Genomic DNA, 22,168 nt, shown 5'->3' with positions numbered 1-22,168 from the left:
CAATTCTGTTATGACTTTAGCTTTGGCTACAGCAGTTTTTGGGAAACTCCATATTTTCAGAGGGTGTACTATATATTTTTAGGAGAAAAGTAATTATATGAAGACAAAAAGGAGATATTTTGATAATTCTTTTAAACAGTGTTAGGAATTATGTTATTATAAACATTTAAAATCACAATATGATGAAAATGTAAAAAAAAAAAAAAAAATTTAGAAAATTGTATTTATTAGTGTTTGCACAATAAAACAGCGAATATAGTACAATCAGCTCCAAGGTGTAGAAACAAAACAAGCAAGCAAACAGCATAAAAAATCCAGCCAAAAAATTGGGGTAGGCCAGGCTTATTTCCACACAAAACTGTTAAGAAGAAATTAACATAAATTACCCTGCCTTTCCTGTGTGACCTTCCTATTACTCCAGAGCCAGATTTAATTCAAAATACGGACCCACCCACACATCATCAAAAATTACAAGTCTAGCATTCAAAGTGGAATCTGTAGCCACAAAGAAAATATGCTGCATAAGGTCTTGCATAAGACAAAAAGCAGGCTTATATTTTTCAACCTAATTGGACCATATTAAAGGGAGTAGTGGTTATAAAACAGTTTGCGTGTCCTGGCAGTTTGCAGAAAGTGCTAATAATGAGCATACAGAATTTTATTATGAACATCAGTAGTGAGATCAGCCACAGGCCATGTAAGCTCAGTTATCAATAAGCCTGGTTGCTTTATTACCAGAGCGTATTTGCCTCATGTAGACCTCACTACATTATTTTTTTTTTATACTTTTAAGTTTCAATGAAATGAACATGTTTCAGATGTTTACGGAAACTTTAATGTGATGATCCTGTATTGAAACTCAATGTTTTCACAGACATCTTTCTGTCATTGAAGCCTCATATCTTTGTGGCACAGACTTTCTGGCACTGATGGCAACCGTAAGCAGATCACAAGACATTTCCTTCAGGTACACAAAGTCATTACTTCCGTTTTCGAAAAGTATAAAACATACAAAAGAGGAATGATGGCATATACATTTGCATGGTCACTTCATTAAAAAGAAAAAGAAAATGATTTTACCCTAAATACCTGTATGCCAACAGTCCATTTTCCAGACCTGATATAAATCAATGTACATACATTTTGTTAATGATAAAAAGTTTAAACCACTTTGTGTTTTAGCTTGCACAAACAAAGATTCTGGGAATTTGGTATGAAACTGGTATAATCCATACCAGTCAGCACAACAGAAATAACACTAAAAATTCCCCCCACTCATTATTTTATTTATGCATGTGTTTTACTGCATATATGAAAGATACTCCTGGATTTAAGTGGATGTGGCAGAGGAAAATGCAGAATTCAGAGGAAAGTTCCATTCCCCTAGGTCAGCCTAGGAGTGTGCTTCTGTGGCAATGGTGGTTCCAGTGCCCTCTTAGATTGTGCTTAGGGCTCAAACCTATTGAGCATCTCTGCAAGAATGCTAATCTTGGATCAGTTTGGTCCACATATTTATAGTCACCAGGAGATGATAGGAGATGAACAACTGATCATAGGTCAGCACTCTTACCTTGAGATGTTTGTACAGCTGTATGGCTGTGTATTAAACTCTGGCTAGAGACACAACTCACATCTTGCTGAAGCACTCTTTAGCATTATTCCATACTTGAATTCCCTACAGACAAAAATCAGTGGTTGGGCAGCAATTAGATTTCACTTCATTTGAGGTTAAAACCACAATATTTTGTTAAGACTTGGTTTTTATTGTTACCAACAAAAGATTACACTCTTGAGGTACCTCCTTTTCAAATACAACAGTTGTGAACCAAAACAGGATCAGTTTAATGTATCATTATTTTAATATCATGGACATATAAATACATAAATCATACAGAGCTTTTAATACTTGGGTGTTTGTCACTGACCGTTGACTATTAAATTACACTATAATGTTAGGAGGAACCTGCCCCCTTCTTTAGAGCTTCAGAAAACTACTTCACCTTTTATATGTCCCTATTGTCTGCAAAGGGATCACTCACCTTTTTACACATGCTGATTTGCATGATGGCATAACTTATAAGAGCTTCTTTGAGGTCTCTGTCTTTCTGTTCTCTGAACCTCTCTATGTCCTCCCAAGCGTTCTTCACAAACTCACTACACGTGAGAAAAATGTCAATATAATTATTCATGTCTAATGTTGAACCAGCAGCAATTATGAATTAAGACGATAGCTCATATTCAGATGAAAACAAGTAAACGGTGGACCTTGCCCATCACTCTGGGTGAGTCAAGTAAAGAGGAACAACCCCTTACCCATCTTTCAGAAATAAAAAAAGAATAATTAATAAAAGAAGCAAAAAAGGAAAACACAAAAACACCATAAAGAAGGTTTTGTTAGTTTTAATAAAATAATATGAGCATGGGACTCTATACTTCCACTCATACTCAACAGATGTGGGGAAAGGAGAAGAATACTCACTCGCACTCTGCAGTTCTCTCCTTCACCATCTCCTCTCCCTCCTCAATCTGGGTCTCCAGGGTTTTCAATTTGGTCTCCCTCTGCTCAGGCGTCTCCTGGCCAAATAGCTTGCTGGTCATCCCCTTCAAGGAAAAGGTTCGGACTGTCTGCAAAGAGATGGCAAAAAAGTTATCAGATTTGGAGTTTATGGATGTTTAGCATCTTCTCTTAAAAGTCAGTGTTTTTCATAGAATGTGTATTAATGAAACGACAGCATAAGTGACTGAGCACAGTGCTCTAAACCGTTGCAGTTTTCAAGATCTAGCTAGTCTCGCTCTCAGGTACATGAGTTAATCTGTTCTCCAGACATCAGCTTTTTCAAATTGTGATCAACAGTTTGTCCAGAAGGCAATTTATGAAAAACAAAAAGCTTTTAAAAATTATGAATATGCCATTGGGCCATTAGTTCCAAGATGCTCTAAACATGCTACATTGTGAGAAATTTCTGCTGTCACTGCAGGGGGAAATGAATGGACACTCACCCCAGTAGCCAGTTCCTCCCTCTGCTGTTTCTTGGAGATCAGGTCTTGTGCAGCCATCTCCAGTTCAAACTGACAAAGCTCATGCTTCCTGCACACTGCCCTACATACAATATAAAACCAAATCAACTACTTAAAAACTAATTGAAAACTAGCACAACTAAAGAAACAAACAAAAAGAATGGTAATTTAAAGCCAATTAAAATAGGTCTTAACCCCTAATGGGACAGACAAGATTTTCTTCACTATACACTCTACTACATCTTAAGGGCTAATAGTATTAACTACTTTGTGTGACAATTTTTAAGGCCAAATTAGCTAATCAATATCGCTCTCTGTGATAGAATGGCCCTTTCAGCAGTCTATGGAGACCAGACTTTGGGCAGATTGAGTTGCTTCACATGCTGCTCAGTACCAATGAGATCTCCCTGCAGCATTTACTTCCAGCACTAATCCAACACACATGGGCTTGAAAATAACTCTGCAGTGTGATACTTTTTTTCTGCTTTAGAGGCCATAGATACAGGCTGTATACTTTACTGTGTGGATCAGAGAAGGCACACTGATCCAAAAAAGTTTGTCATTCACAGTTTAATGAATATAATTAAGGACATTCATATTTGGGCATATTACTGCAGCTGATCCAAGACCATTTCTGTTGCACCAATATTTTTTGTATAGTAAACCTTAATGCCTCCGTATAGAAAAGGTATTCTTTCAGCTGGTCAGCATAGTGCTCCTCCTCCTCCAATATATCGTCTATAGAAGCAGCATACCTACCAAGAGAAAAGGCTCCTGTTAAGTACTTCATATACACACAGGCATAAAATATTTCAAATGTGCTTTTAATGTGTTTCAGTAATGCATCATGGTATAAAATATATAAAGATGAGGAAATTAAGAGTAAGTGTTGTAATTTTAAACCACTTACTCCAGAAATAGAAACTGCTGCTTAAAGCAAAGCCACAAAATATGGAACAGCCCTTCTTACAAATAACTGTAACGTGCTGTTTCAATCACATTACAATACACTTCATTATAAAGACAACTTTTACCATAAAAAACAGCATTGTGGTGCATAAATACAAATCAAGAGCCATCACGTTCACATGCGTTTAATTTTGTTGTTTGATTCTTGGGAAAAGTTGAGAAATGTGATACTTGGAGCATTCTGACAGCCACTGAGGGAAGCTGATGATGGACAGGCCATTTGCCCTCATGAGAGCATGATTGGCAGATGACAAGGTGCCGCAAGACCAGGCTTGGGACCAGATGACCTTGCAGTTGAATGAAGCAATCTGGAAGCCGTCAGTATAGATGGTAGCATTGACAAACGGAGAAGTGCTGTGGGCTGGATAGCATCAGGCTAACACCACCGACTGCAAGCACCAATCCTCTAGTGAAGTTCTAACAACATCTCTTCAATGTTTCAAGAAATATGCTAATCTTATTGGTTCTGGCTGCTACAGATACATTTTTTGTAAGCCAGCCAAGCTGAAATAGGAGCCTCCCAAAAGCTCACCTTCCTGGCTACTTGTTACAGGGGTCAGTGGTAGTGGTGAGGGCTTCTCTAGAAACCGGAGTGCTTTCAAATCAATTGAGCAAATGTGTTTTAACGCTCTGGACAGAGAATCAGATTTACAAGCTGCAGGGACTTCATATTTCAGTTCTCTCAATGAGCTCTCTGAGGGTAACAGGATAGGCTGATTGGGAAGCTGAAGGTAGCATGCAGGGAAAACGAAAACACAAAACTGTTGCAACACAATCCTGCACTAATCCTTTAAAGGTTACATGAGAATAGCTCATAAATGTGGCAGTGACCCCCTATTGATATGGTATGGATGTGTGTGCATGTGCATGTAAGAAACTCAAACTCAATGCAAAACAAACTCACGCATCCATATGATGTCCTGCACTCTGTAGTCCATCTCCCATCTCTTTTTCAATGGCACTCCACTCACTGTCCAGAACAAAAAGGAATTGCTCATCAGCTGTTAGTGTATGATTTTTCAATGTATCTGAAGCACTAAACAAGTACAACAGCTTCTGAATGTCAGATTTATATACAAATTGCTTGGTTTCAAAGATCAGTCATTTGAAAAATTGTGCTAATAACATTTCAACTGCTAATTACGTTTTAATATGTGATAACTACTAAAATTAAATTATGTCAAGCTTCAAATGCTTATGAAACATCCATGAAACATGCAAATAAAGCTGTACAGAATATTTGGTTTCAGCCTTAGAATTTCAGAATAGGAAAGGAGCTCATAAAGAAAATGGTGTAACAGGTTAAACTACGATCTTAACTGTGAGCTACTATCTGTGAAAGACTAATATTCAAGGTTAACATGGTGTATGGGTATCACATTCAGCATGAATCTGATGGGTATGATCAGTGACGTGAACCATATACACGCCACCCTAAATAGGTTACTATGCTGTTCTGTTGCATTCAGTGTGTTTAAAAAGAAAACAAACAAACAAACAAACAAACAAAAAAAAACACCCACCTGAAGACTCTGCCGTAATTTCCATGCACTTTGTAGACCCCATACAGGCGATCAGCCACTCTCTGAGAAAAGAGTTCACTTTAGTTAGTAAAAAATTAGCACCTCTATCAACATACAAACTTGAAGACATCTGCTAAAGTGTTGCACCAATATCATTTGATTGCCCGTATGCAGGAACTACACATTACTGCAATTAACATGGTTTAGTCTGTTATACACAATCTCAGTCCAAATAAGGCAAGCATTACTTGAAGCAGTACTGCGATTTCATAGTCTATTTGCCTGTGTGTGTGTGTCTCTAAGTCAAGCAGCTGTTCATACTCACTGCTCGCACACGCAGCAGCTGCGATATAACAGACTGCAGTTCGTCTCCATAGTGCTTCATTTCTGCAAACCTCCTGAGGGAGAGAGTGAGCAAGAGAAAGCGAGATGGGGGAAGAGACAGACAAAGGGGTCAAGACTTGAAACAACATAATATGATGTGGATTGACACTCCTGCTGTCAGTCCTCTTTTTTAAACAATTAATTTTTTTCTGAAAGAAGCCATTCTAATAATTGTGCACTATACTACTGATAAAACTGTCTATATGTCAAAGAAATTCTGCATTAAATAACTTACTTGTCTGGATTCTTCACCCTAAAAGTAGCATTTAAAGCCTTCAACCTCGAATCTGCCTATAAAAGGTGGCCAAAAAACCCAACACAAAACAACAGACATAAAACAAAAAACTACTGAGGTTCAGTCTTTATTCAGTCCCTTCATAGATTTTAAACACTGCAAAAAGTCAAACTCAAACACACAGACACACACACACACACACACACACACACACACACACACACGAAAGAAAAAACTATGCTGCTCTCACTGGGTTGGTCCAGGCTGCTAAAACAGACTTCCTCTGGTTATTTATATATACTAGCATGTACTGATAAAACACTCTTCACAGCAGTAGTACCTTAACTGCCTCATGTCATTATCATGTTGAGAACAATTAGATCTTAATGATGCATTCATATTAATTCAACTCCATATTGGTATGGCATATCAATTTATAATTAGAAATACAGTCAAGCTACACATCAACAATGATATTACAGACATCCAGTATGGGTCTCAGGGAGTGCATGAACATACATTTACATAAATCACTAATTAAATACCTTTGCCTGAAATCCTGTCTCAAATACCACTTCCTTCCAGCCTTGTTCCTGTGGGACAATGAAGAGATATTTTGACACTGACAAATACCATAACTGCCTAACAGAAGATACTATCAAAGTGTGCAACCTTAGTCAATATGGAAAATCTTTTTATAAATTAAAATGTGCTTAATGTTTAGGGATCTCAGCAGAAATACTATATTATTTGTTTGGGGTAACTCAGTACAGTTTAGGGTTAAGGAACTTTGGACTGATTAGTAGATATTGAGGAAGTGTTTCATTGAAACTTTTTTTCTCCAATCAGCACTACCTGAGTGAGAAAGGAGTAGAAGATCTTGTCATTAGACAGGACTGGATGGGAAGCAACCCGGAGCAGGAAGTTTTCTAGCCCAACCCTACGCCTCTCCACAAAGTCTGGATCCATATTGTCTGCAGACAGTTTGTGCCACACAAACTCTGCCTGCAACACCAACAAACAGTCAGCTGCAATCTTACAAATGTCTGCAAGCAATTGAGGAAGACACTTCTCTTACCCGTTTCTCTGGCAAAGGTGGAACGACTACAAATGGATAGGTGACTAATAAATAGTTTCTGAAGATCTCAAATTCGCTGTAGCGCCTCCAAAGCGAGTCAGGGGTGGGATTGGCAACCTCAGACACATTATCCACCGCCCTGAAGCAGAAAGAGTTGATCAAGGTTTTTGTTAGCCATTTTAAAGCCCAACGTAACTGATAGCTGCTATAGCTATATCTTGGGGTTAATCGATATAACCAAGCATAACACTATGGTCATGATTTGCATAAGTCAGCATTAGTATTTTGCCAAATGAAAATGCTGGCATTTTGACAGCCATAAATGAAACTGTTTTCCTCCAAGGAACAATGGCTGTGGCAGAATTATATCAGCTGAGCTCTGACCTTGACCTCATGGGTCAAAGCCAAGTTCTCTGCTACCACCCCCTCAAGTAGCTGAAGGAAAATCAAGGCACAAAATATCGGATACTGAACTACTCTGAATAAAAACACTTATACAGAGGTTTCAAGAAACCCAAAAATAAATAAATAAATTGATAAACAGAAATTTAAAAAAATAAATAAAAACTTACCAGTGAAATGTGAGTTTGCTCAAACAGTTTAATCCAACATCCCAAATAAAACTAAGTTGACAAACACAAAGAAGAGCTACAAACTTTCAGATGGCTTAAGTTTAGACAATAAAGGAAGAAATCTTAAGGGTCTATAATAAACACATACCAGAAGTTCAACTGTGTAATGCTGGGTGCCTGGAACCAGGAGTGCTTCTAATTTAAGGGCAGAGCACCACTAAAAAACCTAGTATATAGCAGCAGAACAAAGGTCTTGTATGAAGCGTTCCCTACATTGCTTCACTAGTTAGCAAAGCATTACACTTAATGAGAAACAGGCAATCTAGTTTACATGCAATAATACAGTTGGCAGAAATGCACACAGACAGAGAAGCAGGGAAAAGCAGGGCAAAGCAGGGACAGAGAGAGATGAGGGAGCCTCTGAAATAAGAGCTCAGGATACAGAGTACTCCAGGGAGGAAATGATACCCTATAATGGACTCTATGCTAATAACCCTCAGTACAGCAGCAGCAGGAGTGCCACACTCACTGGGAGGCACTCTGCACTCCCATCTGCATGACTGTGCCCAAGAACCCAGTCACCCCAAAACCGCTCCCCCTGTGTTGTATGGGATAAATAAACCCACGATGTATGCACACATGCAACTAGATATTCAACCATTGGTAGCAGATCCTTCAGCGGTGCTGACCCCAAACTTTGGAACTCTGCCTCAATCTCTCTGTAACTGCTGATCACAGTCTTCTTTCAAATCCTTGCTTAAAACTTTCCTTTCTTAATATCTCTCTAATCCCTAATGTTTATTGCTTATTGAAAAGCATCTTTGGGTTTACTTATAACAACAACAACAACAAGAACAACAACAACAATAATAATAATAATGTGTAGCTTGCACAAATCCTTAAGAAAACATGTCTTTTCTTTTATGGTGTGATCTAGCAACATGACTCTGTGCACTCCAAGGCCATGAGTGTGCAACACAGGATTTTTCTATTTGTAGTGTTTTGTTTAAAAATGAATCAATGGTGGAACAGCCTGCATTACCACTGAACATTGTGCCCCCACAGAAACTCTCTGCAGCCAACAGATCCTATCTTTTATGGTGACCCTGCTGTATGTGTTGAATGTTTTCCACAAAGCGGCACTGCTCAAATGGTAGCACACAACATGGCCCAACAGGTTAGATGGGCCGATAAAAAGGAAAATGTTGATGTTTATGAATGGGTCTTGTGACTGAGTCTGTACTGTATATGCCTGTGGTCCAAAAGTCAAAACAGTTGAGACAGTGTACAGTGGTTCAAACTGCCGACTCAGCTCCTACATAAAAAGTGACATCTTGGTTTCCAGCAGCGCTATTGGGCAAGAGAAACACAAAACGTAAGAGAGACAAAGAAGAAAGTAAACCTCTGTTGCACAGACTTTCTGATCAGTAGAGACTACGGCTTGAGCACTGTGCAACACTGTAAAGCCATCTTAACTGAAGGAAAGAGGATGATCTTTGTAAACACTAATGCATACTATGCATCCCGAACCTGGAATGCCTCTCCAGCCATTGTTACGTTTCACACTTGTGCTGGGGATCTTGTGCAGCTATACACCAGCCTGCAGTTTCTGGGAGCCTACAGGCTCCAAGCAGGGCTGGGGAAGTCTAGTACTAGACAGCCACAATGTAGCACAGTTTAGTGTTTCCACAATTCTTATCAATAAAAGATGTGAGGGAAGACAAGAGAGACATGCTCTGGCATAAGGACATGACCTGGCCATCCTTTACCCATATGGCATTAATATAGAAAGTGTGTTTGGTCAGAATAAGTGTTTAATCTAGAATAAGTAATCACATACAATCAAAGGGTACCTTTTTCCTAAGAAAAAAAACATAATTCTAAGACCAGTAGGATAGTAATAAAATGAATATCCAAAAAGCTCAACCCTTCAATGGCTAATTATCTTTAAGTCTTCTGTTATATTCAGTCATGTGGACATACTGGTTTTGAGCATACCTAACATTTCCACCTAGCTTTTGCTTCCCTTCCTTTTACTTACCACACATCAACCACAACACAACTGTACAGTTCCACTAATTGTACAGTACCAAGGGAAGGGGAATTCATGAAAAGTTAGGTTCAATGAAGTTTGGGGCTCAAGAGGCCAAATTACATAAGCAGACTGGTCACATAAGACCAATGGTACTACTGGACCTGTTTTTTTTTAAATCACTTTATGTACTCGAGCAATATAACAAAATCTGAAACATACTCAAAACTGATAAGGTACTGAGATTAAAAAAAAAAAAAAAGTTGAATTCATCTTTTTACTTCAGTATCATCAAACTTAATAGTGGGGAAGAGAGAAGGGCAAGTGAAGTAATTTACCTTGTTTCGATGAGATATACAGTGTACGTTTCCTGTATGCTGACTGCGTTTTTTCCTGTTCTCTTCTCTGCCTCAGCTACGCTGATCTCCAGTCCCTTCAAGAGAGTGCCCCCCTTCTCAACCATCTGTGGAGTGAAAAGTAAATAAGTATCTATTAATAATGTGTTTACATAATAAACAACAAAGGAAAACATAGGAAGGAAATCCGCGCATTATTCAAGTTAGCCAACCTAGGTCTAAAGCATTCGCCTGACCCTCTGGTACTTAAGTAACATCACAAATCTGATGAACTATAACAGACACACTTACACAGTGGATTCATGTTCCTATGACCCACGTAGCTTAATACCTAGTTAGCATAACACCAACCTAGCTCTCTTGTTCCTTTACTTACTGAGCTTCGAGGTGGAAGTCAAATACAAGAATAGGAATTTGAAATTTGTTATCTTATACACAATTAGCTAAAGGTGTTTTAATGTGTTCTCTAGCATCAAACATCAGTAAGATAGTTAGTTAACTGTTAGCTAGTTATTTAATAACAAGCTGTACAGATATCGCTATCTACTTGCGGTTCTGTGACATGACTAGCTAGCAAGCAAATATGTTTGCTGAAAAAAAGAAAAAAAAAGAAGGATCGTTAAAAATTCTGAAAAGGCTACGCAGTGAGCTATTGCACAACTTGTTCATAATCTAGATGACTAGCCAGCTAACCCAGCTATCATGATCCAAGCGAGTCCGTGGACGGACATCGGGCCTCTCTGAATTGAATCGGTTCTGACTTATCCATAGCTCAGGTAACACGTTCGTATTTTGTTTAAATCAACAGAAAACAACTATTTTTACCGTGTTTTTAATATTGTTTTGTAACTCCGAAGGGGTTTGATCAGTGTTTCCGATCACCGCTACGTCTTCACTTCCCGTGTCCGCCATCATTCCGACTGTTTCCTATTTCGGTGCATGCGCCGTTCAACAACCCCCTCTGTGTCTGTTATGTTATGATTATATCACTGATACGCATGTTTCAGCGAAAAGAGACAGAGAAGTTGTGGAATAAAAATAATTGAGATGGAAATATGAAGGTTGTCAAAAATGATTCACTGTGGTGTGCCAGGAAATTAAGAAAGTATATTAAATAGGCCTAGGATAACAATTAGAAGACCAAAATGGAGACATTAAAAACAAAACAAAGAGGTCAATTTATATGTAAATCTATTCAGAAAGAAATTAAATGACACAACACCAAACATCCATCACCATTAAGTATGTTAATATTTGCTTTTCGCTCTGTGGGACCCATGCCATTAAAAAGAGCATGTTCACTGTAGTCATGTTGATTTGGTTATAATCCAGGCTAGTCTATTCTTCCTAAAATCATATATTTTAGCAAAATATCTTGTATTTACCTATTTATCCTGTGATGATAAGAGTATAGAGTATTGAATAGACCTTTGAATAGACTACTACTTTAATAAACTCAAATTCCAGGGCCGGCCCCTTCATACAGCTGGATTAAAAACATCTGGATCCGCCTACAAGTAATGCTAAACCAAAAAAAAAAAAAAAAGCTTCAGTCCCAGCAACTCCTCTTACAGCGTGATAGCCTATAGCCTAAAAGTTCATAGCCTACATGTGAATTTATCTTTGTCCCTGACAAAGAAATGTAAAGAAAGGGTTATCCTACAGACCATCGAATATCTTGGAGTACTCTGATTCGGAGTACTCTGATTTGAAATCTCGCTCAAGATTATGGGGCACAGACACTGGAGGCTCTCGATTCTAACATCTGTTCTTCTGTCGCTTCGTGAGTAGGATATCTTAGTCTATTGCTCGCCTTTTCGCCGTATTTAGCTGCTGCAGTGATCATTGGTTTGTAGCCAAGTATACGGCGATCAAAAATTTGCCTGTTTTCACTGGATCCGTTAATCGATCATTGCTATCTTATTTGAACTTGACAGTCTACAACAGAATGTCAGACAAAGCTTTAAAAAAACTTTTGTTAAAAAAAATCTAATGCATCTTAGGTTTAAGATAAAGTGTGAACACTTTTAAAAGTGATTCTTAGTGGAACGTTTACATAGGAAAAGTTAAAAACCGTCAATTTTGTGTTCACTTACGTTGCCTGAAGCAAATAGCCCTTGAAACAAAGGTTTTAATGCGAAGATAATGTTTGCACAGTATTGGTATTAGTTTTTGACTTAATACTGATACTACGCATTCATTATTTAAATATTTGATGTTTATGATAGACAGATACACAGTAATTGATTGTTATGAAAATAGTTGAAAGGTACAAAAGCTTCACATCCAGTGTCTCTTCTACCTCATTCTCCCACTGAAATCCCCAAGTTGTCATAATGCATTAAATAAGCACTGTATGCTTTTATCAAACGACATACATTTTAGGGTAAATCTTTTCCTCATTCTTGTGATTTAAGTAAGATTATGCCCTGGGAAGAATAAAGAATGTCTTATCAGTTTGACATATTGTACTGTTTACACACTTTAAAAATGAAAAAGTGGAAATATGTCAAATGACAAATATCTGTGGATTTTATGGTTGGTTGCTTGTCTTAATTCATAAGATTTAAGTGTAGAAAATACACAGAATAGAATTAGGATTAACTGTATATTTCTCATACTGTCTATTTACAATTAGACTTCACATATTATACTAAAAATGAAAATAATCACTCCAGGATTTTTGCTCATTAAATTTACTGTTGTTGCGCTAATGCATGTTATTAATGTTTAGGATTAGGGATCGCAAAACATTGTATGCTATAATGTGACTGGCAGATACTATGAATAGATTTTAATATAATCATCTGCATTTCCCTCTGTTTCTGAAAGAAAATGTGTTAAGCCTATGGCACAAACAGAATGATCCTGACATATAACAGCATAGAAATATTTCTTCTACACAACAATTTGCATAGTCACATATGCTGAAAGTGTATATTTGGAACCCTACATTATATACTTGAAATACTGCAATTTAAAACAGGATTTATGCTATCAAGATAAAAAGATGCAATGGACTGTGACTAGACTAAAATGTCACTGTAATATGCAATGGAAATTTCCAGCAGGAAATCCATCTTGAGATTCCAAATTATCTTTGTTGCATTACAGAGGCCCCCTTAAATGGACTGGGTGTGTGAGCGAGCAGTTACACTTTCACCAACAATTATGAAATATTACTGTGTGGGTGGAGAGAAAAATCCGTAACCTCTTTTTCATTCACACCATACACCAGCTGTTGTTTGAAACTGTGTTATTTAAAATAACTGGTGAATACTGAAAGAGACAGAGGGCACATGTGGTGAGGTGAGACCAGCTTGGAAGAATGTTACTATACAAAGACAAAAGATCTCAAGAACCTGATGTGACGTTCTCTCTTCTGACATGCTGTCTCAGTTTCACACAATGCTAATGTTGTCAGAACTAAAATGAAGGTTATGTAAGTTACTGACATGCTGTAAGCCACCCTGTGTCATGCCCAGAGAGCAGAAAGAGGGACTGTTATGTTTCTCTTGCATTTTTTCTTTCTGTTTTTTTTTTTTTTGTGCAGGAAATAGTAACTCAGGGAAAAGAATCAGAATGATTACAAGTAAGATAAATGGCTAAATTTAACTATTTGCTAAACAGATGTTTTTGTTCATTTGATATGATATAATAAGCATTTCATTGGCAGCTCTAAGAGTTGGTCTCTCCTGTCTGTGTTCTAAATGAATTTGAGTTCTAAAAACAATATAGGAAGGATAAGAGTAATGCAGTGATGACAGCATCCTCTGACTTTATTCTAAGAAATTAACTGAGCCATAAACGTTTTGATGAAGTATATATGTATTATTATTGAGCTTGGGAACTTCATAGAAAAGTTATGTTTTGATTATGCTTTGTGATTAATTTATTTAGGAAGCACTTTGGAACATGCTAGTGGAATAAATATGCCACCCAGTGGCTGAATTTGAATATTACACTGAAAATCTCAGAGGTTTCAGAGCAATGTTCCTTTCTTCTAAGACACGACAGGCAAACTGAAATGTTTAGTGTGTTCCATGTTGAAACAAACCATTCTGTCCAGGCACTCATTAACAAGCCTTTCATTGAGTTCAACCAGGTGTGCTGGGGCAGGTGAAACCTAATTGGTGCAGTGTTACGGCTCGCCAGAAAAGAGCTGCAGATTTGTTTTAAAAATAAAATATAATGATGTTTAAGGTTACTTTAATTCTTTAAAAATATACTATGATCTCTACAGCACTTAATTCTGTATTATATCAGACATCAAAAGATAGTAACACAGATAGTAATCTCTTTTAAAGAGTTGCCTCATGCCATATTAAGAATTTAATAAGAATTTAATAGATTTTAATAGAATTTAATAGAGTTGATAGAACTTGTGAATTACAAGTAGGGATTGAAGAAGAAAGCGTGCTTGACTGCAAAGCAAATAACTGTAAGCCAACATCTCTGGGCCTCCTGTAAGCATGCGGCCTTTGGATTTCCCATAAGTACAAAGGGGTTGTGCTTCAAACTTGGCCAGAATGAACACTTCTGGCTTCAATTTATTTCTGGAGCAGTCAGTGCTGATTTTAATTACTTGAAAGTTTATAGAGGAGGCTTTTTTGCTTATCCAGCCTTTTATTTTTTTCTTTTCCACCCCACTCCCCCCATTCACATCTATATTTTGATGGTTGGCATCAGTGAACATCTGGAAGTCTTTGTGAAATATCTATGCAGCTTCTTTTAATGTTTATTCAGTTCTGTTAGATCACCACACTCTCAGAGTGAACCCCCCATCTGCTTTCAATCAACAATTAATATGGTTGTGATGTGGCAGTGTAAGGACAGTGGAGAGACGATGCGTAGGAAGGATTGCTCCTTACACCCACATTATCACAGCACTCACGACCCTCACCTTCAAAACATACACACAAAGGAGGGGGGGGGGGTAGGGAGAGGGAGAGAGAGAACCAAACAAAATCTATCCCAACACACATCCCAACACACATCATCCAAATCCACTTAGCTCGCTATAGCCTCCAGAGAGGCTACAACATTGCCTACAGGGTTGGCCATAGATACTATCTTGAATGCGGCTGTCATTATGACTTTAATTGCTCCAGTGATTTCTCATCACAATTTTCATTATGATATAGCATTACGACCAAAATACTCCATGCTATAATCTAAAGCAGATATCTATGCATTCAAGCAATTAAGGGTTTGTGGTTTTCTTATTTATTATTTCTGTTAAGGATTCTCTTTGTAGAAATTTTAACAAAATCATGACTTATGTATGTTTTTATGGTGTGATGACTTGATGTCAGTGCTATAACTTCATTAGAAATTGTCTAGAAATTCTCTAGAGATTGGTAAAACATGTTGCATTATACAAGTGACCTATATTACTTCCTTTTAAGTTCATAAATGCTCTACTTCTGTCTTTGCACATTTTAGTATTTCAGGTCAGTGCATTCACTCCTACAAGTAATTTTTGTAAGTGGTGTGATCAATCCAATCCTGTCTGTGAGGACAACATCTGCATGAGTAACTGTAACTTCAGCTCCTTCTGTACGCTGGCTGAAGAAGTCTGCGTGGCTATATGGTAAGTATGGGCCATGCCACTTTTTATTAAACAGTACACAAAGTTCTTAAGCTGAACAAATATTTCTTCCTTCTGTATTGAGGTGTGAGTAGTCTATAACTGAGTCTGGAGCCATAGTGGATGATTTAGACATAGCCAGAGCACAGCCCTTATCAATTTTAATAAACATGACATTTATGTATAATACAGTACAAACTCAGTTTGTCATTAGTAACCAGCTATTTTTAAATGTCCTACAAATGTTATAGTTTGCTCCGTGTATTGAAATGATAACATGCTTAAAGACATGCTTAAAGACATGCTTAAAGGACCAAAAGCAGCAGCAAACTCCAGCGTACCATACTCTGATTTAAATTAACAAGGATTTTAGCTGAGCTTTTCCTTTCTGGCCCATTGCTATGATAATTCACCCTGTTTTTAAAGATTTCCCTTGAGCTAGTTCCACCCAGTTTGGCCCCTGGGGAGGTTTTCTGGGAAGTTAATCGAACTGACCGCTGATTGACCGCGTAGTAACTGGGCATACTGAGGGAGAGCCAATTCTCTCGGGGAATGCAAAACAGAACACTACTCAAATAAAATGGTCAAATAAAAACTCCTGTTCATCACTCACACAGGGTGAAGAACAAACACATTTATAACTTTCAGAAAAGAGTTGACTTTGGAAACAAGTACAAAGAAAACTGAGCAGTGATTTCCCAAACACTGGTTATTCATTTCTCTCTTTTTGCCTTGGAAGAATGTTCCTAAACATTCAGAAAGATTTGAGTATCTTATCTATGTTAAAATTACATTACAAAAAAACCCTTTAATTTTGCAGCCTGAATGAATGCATGTGTGTTCTTCACAGGAAGAAGGTGAATGAGAGTTTGACTGTACAAACTCTGTGTCATAATCCACGCCATGCACTGGAGAACACAGTGCTGTCTAATGACAGCTCCTCTGAATGCGTGATGACTCCTGTGCCCTCTGAGAAGAGTATGCTCTACCTTTGCAGCTGTATCAAAGAGCAAGACTGCAATGACAAGCTCATCTTTGACAAAGGAACAAATGGTAAATTCTAACATATTTTACTTTTTCTTTTTCAGTGACAGTTGGATATGGTTTAAGTCAGATGCAGACATAACATGTTAACATTTACTTTTAGGTTTTTCCAGGCTCAAAAGTAAAGACGTGATTCCAGTAGTTGTAATAAGCCTGGTTCCTTTACTCCTGGTAGCTGTCATTGCTGCTATGGCCTTCTATCTCTACCGTACACGCCAGCAGAACAAACAGCCCAAAGACTGGCCCCCAAAGCGCACTCATTACCAGTCCCTCAAACCACCAGATGGCTGCATTCGTGAAGCCAATGGCATCGACTACCATGGCAAGCTTCTGTCACTCAGTAATGACGCAAATTCAGACATGTCATCAAGCTGCGCAAACAGCTTAAACCACAACACAGAGCACCTACCCATCCAGCTGGAGGCGCTAGTAGGTAAAGGGCGATTTGCTGAGGTGTGGCGTGCACAACTCAACCACAGTGAATGTGGCCAATATGAAACAGTGGCAGTGAAAATTTTTCCTGCTGTGGAGTATGCCTCATGGCGCAATGAGAGGGCCATCTTCTCTGATGCCAACTTAAAACATGAGAACATTGTACAGTTTCTCACAGCAGAGGAGCGTGGTGGTACAGCTAGTACCCCCCAGAGGCAGTACTGGCTCATCATGGCCTATCATGCCCTGGGTAACCTGCAGGACTTCCTAGCCAGCCATGTCCTCAGCTGGACCGAGCTTTGTGCAATGGCTGGCTCGGTGGCACGAGGACTAGCACACCTACACAGTGACACCACTCTCAGTGGCATGTCAAAAGTGCCCATAGCTCACCGCGACCTGAAGAGCAGCAACATTGTGGTGAAAAGCCCCAGAGAGTGTGTATTGTGCGACTTTGGCTTGGCTCTGCGGTTGGATCTAACGCTCACTGTGGATGACTTTGCTAACAGTGGACAGGTAAGCAGTATAAATACCCATGGTACCTGCTTTGTTCTTGAAAGCATTTTTATACTGTCACTTTTATGCATCCTTTAGGCCCCTTTAATGTAAAAAATCTCCATAAAACCTGCCATTTAGGGGATTAGCAAAATATATTTTTGTGTACAGAATTCTTATAATATATTCTATATATAAGATGCCCCACTGATAAATCACAAATTTCAGATATAATGGCACTGAAGAACTTAACCACCTGAAGTTCACTCATTTGCTCGGTCTTACCAAGGTTGGCACTGCACGCTACATGGCTCCAGAAGTCCTAGAATCTCGAGTGAACCTAGAGGACTTGGAGTCCTTCAAACAGATGGATGTCTATTCCATGGCCCTGGTGCTGTGGGAAATGGCCTCTCGCTGTGATGTCATAGGAGGTGAGAGAGATGAGACTACCAACTAGAAATTATTATATATGCAACTCATTTGGGCTACACATTTTATCTAGAATTTGCTAACTTAAACATCAATCACAACAATGTTCTATACAGGATATTACAGAATTCATAAAATGCTATGATTGCACTATATATTGCAGTATATTTCAGACTACAAAGCACTTCTGTATGTCACTCTGGACAAGGGAATCTGACATATGCTGTTAAAGTAAATAAAATAATGTAAAAGTAAATCATGTAAATAAAATAATGACTTCATATAGTGCATATGGAAAGTTTCCAGACCATTTTAAATTTTCCAAAATGTAATGTTACAGACATAACTATAAAAAAATTAGAAATAGATATTTTTTTCATCAATCCACACACAATACTCCACCACAACAAAGCAAAACTGTTTTTTAATGTTTTGTAAATGTATTAAAATAAAAGACTAAAATATCAAATTTACATAATGGTAGTTGTTATGATAGTCACAGTTGTGCTCTGGTGCATTCTACTTTTATCAATGATTCTGGAAATGCATCTACTACTTCACTTGAGTCCATTTGCACCATGAGATTGAAAGAATTGTCTGTAGATCTGTGAGACAAGATTGTGTTAAGGTACAGATCTAAGGAAGGATCCAAGAATGTTTCTGCTGCACTGAAAATCCCCAAGAGTAGGGAGGTGTGCATCAGGGAAGACAGTTGGAACCACCAACAGTCTTCCTATCTGACCACCCAGCCAAACCATCGGAAGGACAACAATCAGTGCAGCGTTCTGCCAGTTGGACACAGGAAAGTCATTCCTCACTAAAGTTAAATTATAGCTGGCACATTTGCAAAAGGTTCCTGAACAGCTCTAAGACCATGAGAAGCAAGATCCCCTGGTCTGAAGAAATGAAGATTGAACTATTTGGTAAAAAATTCCTAGCAGTGTGTATGGAGGAAACCAGACAGTGAGCCTCAAAATTAATACCAAAAATAATTTTTTTTTTCCCCTGCAGCAGGGACAGAGAAACTGGTCAGGATAGAGGGAAAGATGGATGCAGAAAAATAGAGCAGTTCCAGAGCGACCTATTCCAAAGTAGACCTATTCCTAAATAAACATATTCCAGAGTGCTGAAGATCTTAGGCTATATCAAAGGTTTACATTTCAACAAGACAACAACCTAAAGCATACCGCCACGAAAGCTGAATGTCATGGAGGGGCCTAGCCAGAGTGTGGAGATGAACCCAAATGAACATCTTTGGAGAGACCTGAAAATGACCCCATCCAACCTGGGTAGCTTCTTCTACCAAGAAGATTGGGAAAAATTTATAAAATAAAGATGTATCAAGTTTCTAAAAAAAATGTGAGGCTCTCATTGCTGCCAAAGGTGTTTTAACCAAGTACTACGTGAAGGGGCTGAATACATATGTAAATAGAATATTTCGGTTTGTAGTTTTAATACATTTACAAAACATTCTAAAAAACTGTTTTTGCTTTGTCATTGGGGAGCATGGTGCAGAGACTGATAAGAAACACACACATCATAGATCACTATGCACATTGCCAAGTGGACGCTATCACAGCTCCTAAGGTAGAGTCAACACTATATCAATGCACATGTTTAAGGAGTGGGTTGACCTTCAAAGTCATATAGGTCTGACAATCATTTCTCCACATACTTTTGCCTATATAGTTTAATTCTCTTTACGTTTACAGTGTGCTTTTTCACGTTACCAGCAATGCGTCAGTGTGGTCTTGTGGTTTGATAAGTGTACATAATTATGGCAAAATCAAGAAGCCCATAGAAACCTAAAGTGTTACTAACCAAATGACATGCCACTGAAATTATGTCCAAGTCATTCTAACATGAAATGCATCCTTATCTCTATTGATATTTGGACAGAGGTGAAGAATTATGAACCTCCATTTGGTTCAAAGGTGTGTGAGCAGCCATGCGTGGACAGCATGAGGGATCTGGTGCTGAGGGACAGGGGTCGTCCTGATATCCCACCTAGCTGGACAATACACCAAGTGTGTGCTCCTTAGTATAAAATTACAATTCAAAACTACAATGTAAAAAATATTACAGTGTATAAATCATGCATAGTGTCTTAAGTTATATTATCAAAAATATTTGTGAAAACCAGTTTTCAATAACACGTAAAGTAAATGTTATGCTTTCCTTACAATCCTGTAAATACTAATACTACAGTGTATGGATTTGAATGTGTTTTGTCTGTACGTATTTGCTTATCAGTTTTGTTATCCTTTGTGGGTTTTCTTCCTCAATGAAGGATCTAGAAAGAATCTTTCTGTTTTGCCGTTGCCTTCGCAGGGAATGAAGCTACTGTGTGCCACTATCACAGAGTGCTGGGACCATGACCCAGAGGCGCGTCTGACAGCACACTGTGTGCTGGAGCGCTTCAATGCGCTGACCCAAGAGGAGTTGGAGAGTACCACAATCACCGTTCTTCTTCCTAGCTCCACAGAGCAGCCAGAGTCCTGTCTCGCCTCTCCCTGCATGGAGCACAGCACTGGGAGCTCACCAACATCTCCATCCCATCCACAAGCTCCTACTACAGCTGCAACCCAGGATACTGGCCCCATCAGGCAACTGAGTGAAGTGTGACCACTCCCAAAGGCCTACAAGACAGACTTATTTTTGTATACCATATTGGTTCAATATGTGGAGCTGGTCTCCATTGGTTTCTTATTATTGTTTATCTAAATATCAGCTTTTGTTTTGGTGCAAAAAGAATTAATGAACATATTATACGACTGAACAAGGACTGAAGAATTCCAAGTAAGAAAATATAGCTTCTGACTTTGAGTTTATCCCATTCCCATAACTTCTTAGTTCTTCGGTAGACTGCTCCTGCAAAAGGGGTATGTTGCCCTCAGTCAGCAGCATGTGAACCACATTTTGGGGTAGCAATTTAAGCTTCAGTCTTCGGCACCCCAGCAGATATTTAAAATACTAGTTTTACAGACTGCAATATGCCAGTCTTAAATGATCCTGAATGAGAGATGGAAAGTTAATGTAGCAGGAGCAAGGGACAGGGACCTCACTGTGCTAGCATAGTTTTCCAAAAACTGTTTACCACACATCATTTTCTCATTTAAGATTTTTCCATTGCCCTCTGAGTTGCTTTCTTTTAACAACACTGTGGTCTTCCCATGAGCTTGGCTTTTAGAGGGTTTCAATTTGATTAACCACAGGCCCTAAAGTAAGTATATGTGTCAAAGGCCCAACACACTAGTGGAACATTTTTTTCAAATGAAAGAAAGTCAGAGTTTTATCATTTCTCTAATTTGATCAGTGCTCATACGCATTTCTTTATGGAAACAATTCTTAGCTCTTTTGCAATCTGCTATGGACTTGAGGTTTACAATCATTCATATGCCAAGCTTCTTTAATTGGTGACTTGCCATTTTCAGTTAATACTAACTTGTCTAACCCAGTGGGGTCATACACTCATATACCCAGAGGTCATGGGAAGAGTTTGCACTAGATTTAGATCATAAACAATTAACTAATCAAAGCACTCTTTATTGTTTTAGATATTCACCCAGCCAATTTCTCATTAGAAAGCTAACATGCCTGAGTAAAAGGACATGTACCAATTAGGAGACATGGGATGCCAATTAACTTGTCCTGACTTTGTTTTTGTGTGAAATTAAATTCAGTACATTTCCCAAGAGTCAGAGGACAAAGTCCTTTGATGACAAGGGCAGAGTATCACTAATCTAAATCTAGACTTTACCATTACTATGATTATTTTGGGAAATGAGTCACAGTATTAAACAGATTGTTGCAGAATTCATTTTAAACAAGTAGCCTGTAGAGAGAGGATATAATCTGTGGCTTTATAGAATAAGCCAGATCATGCACTGAGTGAAGAGACAATGAAGGAAAAAAAAGATTTTTGGAAGAAATAATTGTGTAAACAACCAAAAAGAGGCTGTTATACATTACTGATGAAGGACAGATCTATTGAGCCAGTTTGTCCTTTTCAAA

General features: G+C 38.2%; 2 protein-coding genes across 4 annotated transcripts; one reads left to right on the top strand and one right to left on the bottom strand.

Moving 5' to 3' along the window:
• Nucleotides 1-209: 209 nt before the first annotated feature.
• snx4 (sorting nexin 4) lies at nucleotides 210-11,146 on the bottom strand. The gene is made up of 14 exons (XM_027030812.3): nucleotides 10,993-11,146; nucleotides 10,150-10,274; nucleotides 7,208-7,346; nucleotides 6,985-7,134; nucleotides 6,675-6,722; nucleotides 6,130-6,185; nucleotides 5,836-5,908; nucleotides 5,511-5,572; nucleotides 4,892-4,957; nucleotides 3,684-3,773; nucleotides 3,001-3,100; nucleotides 2,480-2,625; nucleotides 2,040-2,154; nucleotides 210-1,675 (listed from the first exon to the last, which is right to left on the bottom strand). Exons 1-14 carry the CDS (start codon nucleotides 11,080-11,082, stop codon nucleotides 1,628-1,630), a joined length of 1,308 nt encoding a protein of 435 aa, XP_026886613.1. The 5' UTR covers nucleotides 11,083-11,146; the 3' UTR covers nucleotides 210-1,627.
• tgfbr2l (transforming growth factor beta receptor-like) lies at nucleotides 10,897-21,896 on the top strand. 3 transcript variants are annotated; one of them, XM_081713187.1, is made up of 7 exons: nucleotides 10,897-10,943; nucleotides 15,613-15,760; nucleotides 16,608-16,810; nucleotides 16,905-17,746; nucleotides 18,015-18,156; nucleotides 20,054-20,181; nucleotides 20,486-21,896. In XM_081713187.1, exons 2-7 carry the CDS (start codon nucleotides 15,699-15,701, stop codon nucleotides 20,777-20,779), a joined length of 1,671 nt encoding a protein of 556 aa, XP_081569313.1. In that variant the 5' UTR covers nucleotides 10,897-10,943; nucleotides 15,613-15,698; the 3' UTR covers nucleotides 20,780-21,896. The 3 variants fall into 3 exon arrangements, with proteins under 3 accessions (XP_081569313.1, XP_081569312.1, XP_026886611.2); XM_081713186.1 differs by lacking the exon at nucleotides 10,897-10,943 and adding an exon at nucleotides 11,692-13,759; XM_027030810.3 differs by lacking the exon at nucleotides 10,897-10,943 and adding an exon at nucleotides 11,695-11,950.
• The last annotated feature ends 272 nt before the right edge of the window (nucleotides 21,897-22,168 follow it).

The sequence above is a fragment of the Electrophorus electricus genome, chromosome 4 (assembly GCF_041902795.1).
Source record: "Electrophorus electricus isolate QZ-2024a chromosome 4, ASM4190279v1, whole genome shotgun sequence".
In the NCBI taxonomy this organism is placed as follows: Eukaryota; Metazoa; Chordata; class Actinopteri; order Gymnotiformes; family Gymnotidae; genus Electrophorus; species Electrophorus electricus.
This window is presented reverse-complemented; position numbering and strand designations above follow the sequence as displayed.